Source organism: Pristiophorus japonicus, chromosome 12 (genome assembly GCF_044704955.1).
Source record: "Pristiophorus japonicus isolate sPriJap1 chromosome 12, sPriJap1.hap1, whole genome shotgun sequence".
In the NCBI taxonomy this organism is placed as follows: Eukaryota; Metazoa; Chordata; class Chondrichthyes; family Pristiophoridae; genus Pristiophorus; species Pristiophorus japonicus.
Window position 1 is genome coordinate 165,114,366 of NC_091988.1, and position 12,375 is coordinate 165,126,740.

Sequence of the window (12,375 nt, forward strand, 5' to 3'; positions counted from 1 at the left end):
AAAAAATCCAGTTGCTCCAAAAAAGATGGAGCAACTCTCCTGGGCAAACTTGGGCCCTAATATGCACCAGAACTATCTACAACTTTATAGTATTGTTACAGGACAAAATATATATCACAAAGCCCATTCTATGTGAGCTCAGGACTTAATTCTACAGGTTTTCCTTTAAGGATGGGTGTTTAACATGGCCTTAACAAGTACCTTTTCCATCAATTCCTTTCCTCAGTTTTGATTTGCTGCTGTTTTACTTTGAATCAATCAACAAATTATGATGATGAAAGTGTGACAGCTATGTGAGCAAGCGTCTAAACCGTGAAAGTGGATAAAAAGTCAACAACTGCTTTCTGATGGTGTTGCACTGAGATTTACACATGTCCATGTTCATTTAAATCATTTAACCAAGGAAAATATGTCCCCAGAGGTCAAGTTATGCATCATATTATGAAAAACAACCTAGCAGAATAAAGGATGGTGCTGATTGTCACACAAATTCGCCTCTACATGAAGAGATATTCTAGTTTATACTACTGGGTCAAATTGCTGTTAAGAATTTACAATGGCTTCAGATAAGGAACATATTGCACAGTAATATTACTGACAGCTGTGCTGATGAAAACATTGCAGAGATGATCATGAAAATTAGTGAATTATAACGGTATGAAAGTCAATGCTGTGGAACATACTGAACCATTTTAAATATAGAGTTTGGGAATTAAATTATAAAAATGAAAAGTGAATTTATATTTTATGAGGAACTGTTGCCATCCATACCCTGCTTGTAAATCAGTTACAAAGAAATTGAATTAACTTTAACATTTAATACAGTTGCACTTTGCACCCTCTCCAGTGCCTCTATATCCTTTGTATAATATGGCGACCAGTACTCCAAGTGTGATCTAATCAAAGTTCGATACAAGTTTAGCATAATGTCTCTTCTTTTCAATTCTATCCCTCTAGAAACAAACCCTAGTGCTTGGTTTGCTTTTTATAATGGCCTGCGTCGCTACTTTTAGTGATTTGTGTATTTGTACTCCGAGATCCCTTTACTCTTCTACCCCATTTAGTTTCTTATTTTCCAAGTAATATGTGACTACCTTATTTTCCTTACCAAAATGTAATACCTCATATTTATCTGTGTTGAAATTAATTTTCCAATTATATAATGATTCTACAAGTTTATTAATGTCTTCTTGTAATTTGTGTAGTCCTCCTCCGTGTTGACTATCCTTCCCCTCGCCCCCCAATTGGGTGTCCTCCGCAAATTTAGAAATTATATTTTTGATTCCAAAATCTAAGTGAGAAATTTTAAATTGTGAACTACAGTGGTCCCAGCACTGATCCTTGAACTCTTCTTAACTCAGTCTAATTTCTAGGCTCAGCTAATTTGAATTTCATGGTTGAGCACTGGACAAGATTACAGTCTCTAATTAAGCACTTGCTCAAAATAGGGCGTTGAAATTTGTGCCCTTCTGCAGTCCTGTACCACTGTAAATTTCTAAATAGAAAAGCCACAATGTTTTAACCGTTTTATACACTGGTTAATAATTGGATTAGATTCATTGAAGCAAAAAGACATTACGTCATGGACCACATGGACAGAGGTGTTCAAGGGGTCACTCAATTCCTAGTCTGCAGATCAATGGAACTGCTAAGCCGCAGCCCCATAGGAGTGGCATTGGCATAACGGGAGTAGCATATGTTGCCCTCTGTCAGGATGTTACCACGTCTACTCTCTCGCCACCTCCGAACAAATATCTGCATTGGTGCCAGAAAGCCAACTGGGCCAGTCCCCTCCAGTAGCAGGATTAAGGGAGTGGTGAATGAGTTAACAAGGACAGTTAATGCAGAGGGGTTTTGTATAACTTTTCAAAGGCGGGGAACAAGCAGATCAGCAATTTTTAATCAACTGATCCGTAGCATCTCTGGCTGCAAGGCATTGCGTGGCTCTCCTTCTGCATCTACCTCGCTTCCACCTAAGTCTTCCTCATCAGATGATGACAGTTGCTGTTGCTCTACCTCCTCCATCTACATTCACTTTTGTATTGTCATGTTATGCAACATACAGCACACCACAATGATACAAGAGACTTTGTAGTAGCCTCAGACCTATCTAGCCACCGAACCTTTGCTCAGGAGTATTATAGTGTGCTCTGTGATGTTACTAGTGGCCCCATGACTCTGGTTGTATCTGACCAGTTCAGATGTAGTAATGTTGCGGAAGGATGTCATCAGCCATGTGTGGAAGGGGTAGCCCTCAGTTCCCAAGCAGCCATCCTCTTCGTGGAAGAGTGGCATAGTGGAGGGATGATTGACTATCACAGGAGAAAGACATTGTAACAGCTGCCTGTGAAACTGGCACAGACTTGCAAGATTCTTTTGCAATGATCATAGACCAGCTCGACATTAATGGAGTGAAAACTCTTCCTATTGATGAAAGCTGCTGGCTGGTCTTCTGAGTGCAGTCTATAACTCCCTGGACTCGAGGGAAGCCAGCCACTGCTGCAAATCCTAGAGCTCCCTTTTTTTGACTGTGGTGAAGTTGTCAGACACTGGCAAAGTATGGACACCTGGTCCAGTAGGGAGCTGGTCCTGTTGCAGGAGGCTGCAGAGGTCTGCAGCAGCCTATCTGAAGAAACACAGCCTCCGATTACACAGTTCCTCAGATAGATTAAATGCCTATAGACTCTGTGTGGTGGGGTAATGCCTCCTGTGAGCACCTCTACTCACCTGCTGTATTCTACTCGGCCCTGCTGCTGTTCCAGGTTGCGGAGGCTGCTGCTTCTGCTCCTTTTCCCCCATCTGTTCCTCCATCCATGTTAAACTGGCAATAATGGCACCCATGATAAGCAGCTAGAACTTACTGAGGGTAGTAAAATAAAACATGTCAAAGAAGTTTAGGAAAGATGTCAAGGCCGTGGAAAGGATATTTACCAAAATGGTACCTGGGATGAACGACTTCAACTATGTGGAGAGATTAGAGCAGCTGGGATTGTTCGCCTTAGAGCAGAGAAGGATGAGGTGAGATTTAATAGAGGTGTTCAAAATTATGAGCAGTCTTGATAGAGTTGCTGGGGAGAAACTGTCTGGGCAGGAGGGTCGATAACCAGAGGAAACAGATAGAAACACAGAAACATAGAAAATAGGTGCAGGAATAGGCCATTCGGCCCTTAGAGCCTGCACTACCATTCACTAAGATCATGGCTGATCATTCACCTCAGTACCACTTTCTCTCCATACCCCTTGATCCCTTTAGCCGTAAGGGCAATATCTAACTCCCTCTTGAATATATCCAACGAACTGGCATCAACAACTCTCTGCGGTAGGGAATTCCACAGGCTAACAACTCTCTGAGTGAAGAAGTTTCTCCTCATCTCAGTCCTAAATGACTTACCCCTTATCCTTAGACTGTGTCCCCTGGTTCTGGACTTCCCCAACATCGGGAACATTCTTCCTGCATCTAACCTGTCCAGTCCCGTCAGAATTTTATATGTTTCGATGAGATCCCCTCTCATCCTTCTAAACTCCAGTGAATAAAGGCCCAATCGATCCAGTCTCTCCTCATCAGTCCAGCCATCCCAGGAATCAGTCTGGCGAACCTTCGCTGCACTCCCTCAGTAGCAAGAACGTCCTTCCTCAGATTAGGAGAGCAAAACTGAACACAATATTCCAGGTGAGGCCTCACCAAGGCCCTGTACAACTGCAGTAAGACCTCCTTGCTCCTATACTCAAAACCCCTAGCTATGAAGGCCAACATACCATTTGCCGCCTTCACTGCCTGCTGTACCTGCATGCCATCTTTCAATGACTGATGTACCATGACACCCAGGTCTCGTTGTACCTCCCCTTTTCCTAATCTGCCGCCATTCAGATAATATTCTGCCTTCGTGTTTTTGCCCCCAAAGTGGATAACCTCACATTTATCCACATTATACTGCATCTGCCATGTGTTTGCCCACTCACCTAACCTGTCCAAGTCACCCTGCAGCCTCTTAGCATCCTCCTCACAGCTCACACCGCCACCCAGCTTAGTGTCATCTGCTAACTTGGAGATATTACACTCAATTCCTTCATCCCAAATCATTAATATATATTGTAAATAGCTGGGGTCCCAGCACTGAGCCCTGCGGCACCCCACTGCCTGCCATTCTGAAAAGGACCCGTTTATCCCGATTTTCTGCTTCCTGCCTGCCAACCAGTTCTCTATCCACGTCAGTACATTACCCCCAATACCATGTGTTTTAATTTTGCACACCAATCTCTTGTGTGGGACCTTGTCAAAAGCCTTTTGAAAGTCCAAATACACCATATCCTCTGGTTTTCCCTTATCCACTCTACTAGTTACATCCTCAAAAAATTGCAGAAGATTTGTCAAGCATGATTTCCCTTTCATAAATCCATATTGACTTGGACCGATCCTGTCACTACTTTCCAAATGCGCTGTTAGTTCATCTTTAATAATTGATTCCAACATTTTCCCCACTACTGATGTCAGTCTAACCGGTCTATAATTACCCGTTTTCTCTCCCTCCTTTTTTAAAAAGTGGTGTTACATTAGCTACTCTCCAGTCCATAGGAACCGATCCAGAGTCGATAAACTGTTGGAAAATGATCGCCAATGCATCCACTATTTCTAAGGCCACTTCCTTAAGTACTCTGGAATGCAGACTATCAGGCCTCGGGGATTTATTGGCCTTCAATCCCATCAATTTCCTTACCACAATTTCCCGCCTAATAAGGATATCCTTCAGTTCCTCCTTCTCACTGGACCCTCGGTCCCCTAGTACTTCCGGAAGGTTATTTGTGTTTTCCTTCGTGAAGACAGAACCCAAAGTATTTGTTCAACTGGTCTGCCATTTCTTTGTGCCCCATTATAAATTCACCTGAATCTAACTGCAAGGGACCTACATTTGTCTTCACTAATCTTTTTCTCTTCATATATCTATCGAAGCTTTTGCAGTCAGTTTTTATATTACTCTCATACTCAAATTTCCCCCTCTTAATTAAACCCTAAGTCCTCCTCTGCTGAATTCTAAATTTCTCCCAGTCCTCAGGTTTGCTGCTTTTTCTGGCCAATTTATATGCCTCTTCCTTGGATTTAACACTATCCTTAATTTTCCTTGTTAGCCACGGTTGAGCCACCTTCCCCATTTTATTTTTACTCCAGACACGGATGTTCACTTTTTGAAGTTCATCCATGTGATCTTTAAATGTTTGCCATTGCCTATCCACCGTCAACCCTTTAAGTATCTAAGATAATTGGCAAAAAATCTAGGAGGGAAATGAGAATTTCTTTTACGCAGCAAGTTTTTATGATCTGGAATGCACTACCTAAAAGGGTGTTGGAAACAAATTCAATAGTAACTTTCGAAAGGGAATTGGACATGTACTTGGTAAAAGAAAAAAATGCAGGGCTATGGGAAAAGAGTCGGGAGTGGGACTAATTGAATTGCCCTTTCAAAGAGTCAGTACAGACCCGATGGGCCAAATGGTCATCTTCTGTGCTGTATGATTTTAAGCAATTTGGAAGCTAGAAATTCTCCTGGCAATCCAATTACCTGCGGGTGAGTTCCCCTTTAAATAATGCTTCTGAGAGACCAATCCCGCTGTGCTTTACTGACGGGTTGGGTGTTGGGCAAGACTTCCTCGATTTCGCACTAATATCATGTTGGGATCCTAATGACGTTATAGGACACTGATTTGCATGTATTCATGAAGCGTTTCCTGTGTCTTGTGGGCGCCTCGGCCGACAAAAGTACAGCACGTTTACAATGGCGGTCTGCAGGAATGTTGCAGTAAGTACTCTGTGCACCCATCCCGTTCCTCCCAGGCAGGGTGGGTTAAAATCACCCCTTAAATATTTCTGGCTATAAAATGTTCAGGAGAGTTAGAGAGGAAAAAGGGGAGGGAGGAGTGGCTTGTTAATTAAGGACATGATTACACCCAGAGAAAGGAAAGTTCTTATTCATGGCAATGTGCAGACATTAGCCTGGATTTCTTTCTGCAATACAGCAGAATATAGTGGTAGTAGAGCAGGGAAATGGTAAAGGAAAGCCTGCTGCTGGATGCCTGTCTTTAAAAACAGTGTTGGGCATTTCCATCCTCCCTCCCAGTAGGGATCTCAGCATCCTGCCTGTTGACTGTCCTGCTGCATTTAAATGACAGCAGGGAAGCTGAGCAACAGGACAAAGCTGATTTATTTGCCTTACTGCCATGGTACCACTGACTCCCAAGTAAGAATCGAAGAGGGATGGCTTTACTTGCTTGAGCAGCGGCACAAAGATTGTTGAAGGCACTGAAGAAGGAAGAGGACCTGCTTCTGATCACCTCTCCCTCTCCTATGCAATCTTCATGCCAGCATGAAACAGTGATGTGGACTAAAAACAGGAAATGCTCAGCAGGTCAGGCAGCATCTGTGGAGAGGAAGCAGAGTTAACGTTTCGGGTCGATGACCCTTCGTCAGAACTGGAGAGTGTTCAGAAAGACGGATTCTTAACCAGTACTGAATGGGGGAGGGGAAGAAGGAACAAAAAGGAAGGTCTGTGATAAGTTGGAAGCCAGGAGAGATTAGAGAGACAAAAGGGGTGATGGCCCAATTCAAATGGTAATGCCAGGAGTCAGAAAAATATTAATCAAGATAGGGTGTGAATGGTGGGATAATGACTAAGATTGGCTGACTTACTGAGATTTCCAGCATTTTCTGTTTTTATTCCAGATTCCAGCATCTGCAGTATGTGGGCTCCTCCTGAGCCTTTTGAACAGAATTTGTTGCTTACCTTCAGGTGCCTTTTAACTTTAGCTTCTCTCCCCTCTGGCACATCAGTAAGTGTCTCACTGCAGCACTGCTGGATTTGTACATGGGCAGTGGTGGGTTCCCTGTGTAGAGCGGAGATCCTGATGGAAGCCCACCCTGTATGCATAATTAATCTTGGCCCAGCGTCGTGGCAGGATTGTGTTGCTGGGTGGAATTTCCAAACCAACCAGTTGGGATTATTTGACAATTCAGCACAATACAGTTCCCTTTTAATGTAGATTTATCATTGATTATTTTTTGTTAGTGGCCACATTTAGCTTCTTTGGCGAAAATAAATGAGCAGGGTTGCTTATATTGTTACCATACTGAAGTAATGTAGTAGAGCAGTCTACACATCTGGAAATTGCACTAAACAGCCTACAATAACTCAATTATTATTTTCCAGGTCCTGAATATCAGAAGAGAAGATTGCTACAGGAACTGATCGAGAATGGAGATAATGTGGAAAATACAGACCAGGAACCCCCATCAATTGAAGAGCCTCCACCAACCCCTCCAGAGAGTCCTGGACTCCATGATAAAACCACAACCCCATTTGAGTCATCTCCTGCCGGCACTCCTTCACCAAGTCCTGTGGAGACACCGCCGGAGGTCAGAAAAGTGAGAGAATCAAATTCCAAGATGGAGGACTCCAGTTACTTGAGTCCTGGCAACTGGAATGGGGAGCAAAATAAAAGTAGAAGCTGCACAAGTAGCCGGTCCAACAGTCATCCTGGAACACCTTCTAGTTTACTGACCGTACAGTTTGAGAACAGGTCAGCTGCCAACAACCGAAATCCATCTCTGACCTCCAATCATCAGAGCAACAGAAGAACACCAACAAAACTGGAGGAGCAACTACAGAACAACTATGATTTGGACATAAAGCCTCTAGAAAGGATTGAAAGCAAACCAAGTACAAATCAAAAGAACAAGTCAAAAGCGCCTATCCCACCTCACCAGCTGCAAGATGCTAAGTTCCACGACAGCTATCACAGTTACGCTGTGCGGACGCAAGTAGGACCTCTCCCTTTAGATTTAGTGGATGATGAAGCTCCCGTTCAACCATTGCCAGTCAAGAAAGTAGTAATCCCAGCAAAACCTTCAACACCCGAACCAAAACCAGAGGTCAAAGTAAAAAAAGAACCGGAACCAGAACCAAAGCCAGCGCCTCAAGTGCAAGAAACTGCACCACGCCCCAAACAGGAAAAACAGCCACAACCCCAGCCAGAATCCAGACCTCAGCCCAAGCCTGAGCCCAAGCTGAAGGCTGGGCCTAAACCAGTGTCAAAACCAGTATCTAAACTAGTAACACAACCCGAAGCAGAAGGGAAGGAGGTAGCAGCGATGGCACCATTTGATCAGGTGAGTATATCATTAGGGCACAGGGATGTTGCATGGATTTACAAACTGATGTTTTACGCAAACAGTTATCTTCTATGACAAAGCAGATTTTAGCACAGCCAGATAATTGTTTATAAACATTTATAAATATCCTCCTCATACATCTTTACATTGTTGGCGTTAAAATCCTGGCATGTTAAGGGGGCAAGGCCACATGTGGTGCCATTAGTAGTTTGATATATTTAAATATTGAATTAAATGATGGATCAGACTCCTTACCCTGTTTGAATACCCCTCTATTTCCCTATATGCATAAAAGTGTGTGAAAGTTCTCTGTCTGATTGTGCCCTGAATTATCACAAAACAAGAAAGTAGAATGGACTTCAACATGTATAATAAACTTCTGTTTCGTGAAACTAAATCCTTGGAAATATTTGAGATCGCTGGATGCTGTGATGGGGGATTTTAGGTCCTTTCTGGTGAATGAACTAAGAGGGTCAAAATGGTCTTCCCTATCTATCTGTTCCCTATCTGTTGGTACTCTGAGATACAGTGAGCGAAATGGCCCTTTTTTACAGCCCTGTTAGTGCCTCTGGGGGGGTACTAATGGGGCACAATGATGTTTTTACCTGGGGAGGAGCGCCTTCAGGGAAATTTCAGTCAGCGCCTCAACCCCGCCTGTCCTTAAAGAGGAGGCCTTTGCGCCACGGCCGCTATCTTTCTTTGTCGGACGATTTTGCAGTTGGCCCGAAGATGGCGGCCGCTGGTTTGGATGGTATTCCAGGTCCCACAATTTCCTCTATCCTTTGTGTGGAAAAAGTGCTTCCTTATGCCACTCACAAATGCCAGAGGACCAGAGGACATATCTACCCTATTGAATCTCTTAATCATTTTAAAAACATCGATTAGATCACTCCTCAACCTACTAAACCTATCTAAACTTCACTTATGTCCGAACACATGTAAGTGTTTTTGCAGGACCTGAACTCTCTCTTTTTCTTCACATCATCGTTTGACATGAACGATAACTTGCACGTGATCGTCCTCCTTCTCCAAGAGCTTAACTGGCACCTGGGAAGCGACATGCCATTTGGCACCCCTGGTTATTGTTACAGAAGTGACTGTCCATGCTCACAGTAGAATCTCCTACTACCACTGCATTCCCGCACTCAACTCTTCCCCCTTTGTGCAACTACTTTTCCTGGTGACTGTGATTGCTTTCCTCACAGTGACTCTGTATGGAAATTAGCTTTTTGAGTGTTAGAGAGAACTCCCAGCATCCGTCTACTCTTAGGAAAAACAGAAAGCAAACTAGGAAGAATATTTTCCGATATGCAAAAGCAATGTAACAGAGTGCACAGATTTAAGGTTGTGAATACCAAGTTCAGGTCAAACATTAGGAATTATTTCTGTACAGAGAAGGTGATCAACAGCTGGCAGGAAGGGTGGTTGGGTCGAGACAGGCAGCTTATTTTAGGAGCAACTAGATGTGGTAATGGAAAGACAGTAGGGTTGGAATTCTACGATTGCAAGTCAAATGGAACGGAGGGACCATCTTCATCCAAACCTTATTGGTGTCTGCAAGCTTGTTGGTGTGACTGGAAGCTGAATATACACGCAGTAAGAATGAGTCAGGCTTTCACATCACCATGGTTGTCACGTATGTACAGAAACCTCTCACCATTTAATCTTTCAATCAACAATATATCCTTACCATCATTACCTTAAGAACAATAGGTTTCCCAAATTCGAAAATTCAACATTGTACACTTTAAATACATCACAAGGAAAACAACTGTAAAATATTTTACACTACAAAATGTTATCTCAAAAGGATAAACACATTACATTTAAGAATGGTTTAATCTCTCTCTCAAAGAACCAGTATCCCTTCTGTTGTCCAGGTCAACTTTTTGGAAGAAAAAAATTAGTGACTGACTTTTTTTCTTTAAAACACAGCCCAGCTTTTTCAAATGTTCAGAGTTTTATGTCAATCAGGTTTTAAGTAAAGACAGTGATGGAGTAATCAGCAGTCGGTGCTGGGCTGCTGGCCCCGCCGAAACCCTCCCTGGTGGCCCAGCGGGCACCAGGTAAGCGGCTGCAGAGCTCGCAATGGCCCTCCCCTTTAAAAGAAGGGAGGGATGTTGTGACACATCAGCGCAACGCAGCATGACTCACGGCACTGAGCATCGCACTGCACTTCCGCCCCTCTGTCGCCCTGCTACTGCCCCACGGAGGCACATTACACCTCCAATACAACCCCGCAGATTATTTTGATTCAAAGACCCCATTTCGTCGGGCGCTAAATTTTCATTTAATTCAAATTGTGCACCCCAAACAGGGTGTGGGGAAATTTCGCCCCCACGGTTTCCTTGAATTCAGAGGAGTAGTGCTTAAATAGATTCTGAGTGACTTCAAGATGTTGTTAATGAGCTCTGCAATATGTTGCAACCAGGCATACTGGACAGCCTAGCATCAAGACTGTTCCATCAGAATGAATAAAAGTGAAAAAAAAATTTCTGGTTCTTCCATGCACAAACCTTACATATCGTAGGTGCTGGCTGCTACGCAGTTAACTGTTGCATCAGAGATGTCACAGAACCTTAGTAAAGTAGGATAACTAATGCATTAACCTCAGCTGCAACTACCATCAGAAGGAACAGAGAAGGTGAAATTCTGTGGACCAGCATATTTCCTCAATGTGTCATACAAAAGTACAGCTGTGTATTAACTGCAAAGTGTTCTGCTCCATCAATGATTATATGGTTTCTGATGTACAACTAAAATATTTACAAATGTATTATCTTTCTGGGAAAGGCATTTAAAAAAAAAAAAAAATTATAATGCAGGTAAACATGTCTGCTGTATTTGAGGGTAAGGGGACAGCTGATCAGATGCCATATAAACATTGGTCAGGTAGATGGGAGATACTCAGTGCAACCCTGGACTATGTTTCATTTAATTCCTGATAACATGAAAAAGGTGTTGTAACTTGACTTTTCCTACTTAGTTTACAGGTAGCAAAACCGTGGGCAACGGTTTTCTCTGCTCTATCGGACTGGGTGTCTAAGCCGCAATTGCATTTCAGGAAAACTGCGAATGTGCTTTTAGAAAATCAGCTTTTATGTGTAATTGAATCATGAATGGGTTTATAAGGAATGTGGTTATAATTTCACTATGGTGGATGTTATTCCCTCCCAACCCACCATATAACTTGAATGTCTTAGAAATAAATTAGTTCCCCCATCATTCCATTTAAATCCTGACCTTGTGTTTCCTTTCATTATATACAGTAGTACTTTTGTGTGCAATGATATATTTCTCTTTGGTTTTGTGGGAATTTTTGAACATTTAAAAATGTATTCTCGGAATGTGGGCTGCCATTTGTTGCTTACCCCTTCTAGGTGCCACCTGAGGGACAGGATTGCAGAAACTGGTTGGCTCTTTGTGCTGCACATAAGTTCATTGGATTGAGTTTGCCCTCATTCCATGGCAACTAGCTGCATCTCTGGAGAGTGCATCTGGACAGTTTGGTTTCACCTCCCATGTCCCACTGGCGTGGTGCTCTGAGTGGGGCAGCTGGAAGCCTGGCGTGTGCTGCTATCCTGAGAGATGATAATATCATGCAGCTGTGACTCCAGGGTAGCTTGGCCATTATCATCATCTTCCTGTGCCACCTATTGCTGTGGTAGATCTGCAGAACAAGAGGGTAGAAGGGAAGAATAGGTGAGCATCCCCTCTTTGGACTAAGGAGACAGAGAAGGGCATGAAAGGTTCCGTCTGTGTGATGCTTCATAGAGATACCAGGACGACACTACAGGTGCTCAGCCAGTCACCTGATGCCACCAATCTGAGCATCTGTCACAACAAGAGCGGAGTAGCTCCCTATACTTGACCCTGTACTTGAAGGGGATGGAGGTTTTAAAGGTAGGAATGTCCCCTCTAGTGGCCAGTCTTTGGTGGACATTGTACACCAATTTCTCCTGCAAAGACCAAAGAGCGTAAGGAGTGGCAGTTAAGGAGTGTGTGGCAAGAGGCATGGGAGAGGTTAACTGAGATGTGGGGCTGTGCGGGTGTTAAAGTGGAGGAAGGGGTTTTTGGGTTGTGCAAAGCAGTTGTGTGTTTGAGGAGCAGCAGTGTAAATCACATTGAGGAAACTCTGGGTCTAAGAGTTTGCCCACAACTAATATCAGACTAAGTGGTCGATAGTTTCCAAGTTATTCCTTCTCTCTATTGTTGAA

The 12,375-nt window shown here is 43.3% G+C and overlaps 1 protein-coding gene and 1 long non-coding RNA gene across 4 annotated transcripts in view; one reads left to right on the top strand and one right to left on the bottom strand.

Annotated features, from left to right (window-relative positions):
- The window catches only part of jph2 (junctophilin 2), a 117,147-nt gene that overhangs the window by 89,825 nt on the left and 14,947 nt on the right, over positions 1-12,375 (top strand). For both annotated transcript variants that reach the window (XM_070896104.1, XM_070896103.1), the window contains exon 4: positions 7,197-8,155. In XM_070896104.1, coding sequence (XP_070752205.1) covers positions 7,197-8,155 — 959 coding nt within the window. The remainder of the gene's footprint in view (positions 1-7,196; positions 8,156-12,375) is intronic.
- LOC139277533 (uncharacterized) overlaps positions 2,734-12,375 on the bottom strand; it is a 42,753-nt gene continuing 33,111 nt past the window's right edge. The window contains exons 3-4 of one of the 2 annotated variants that reach the window (XR_011596104.1): positions 11,530-11,828; positions 2,734-2,860 (exon numbers count right to left, since the gene is read on the bottom strand). This is a non-coding gene — a long non-coding RNA (uncharacterized lncRNA). Of the gene's footprint in view, positions 2,861-10,567; positions 11,829-12,375 lie in introns of those variants that run through there. The other variant, XR_011596103.1, reaches the window with a different exon arrangement.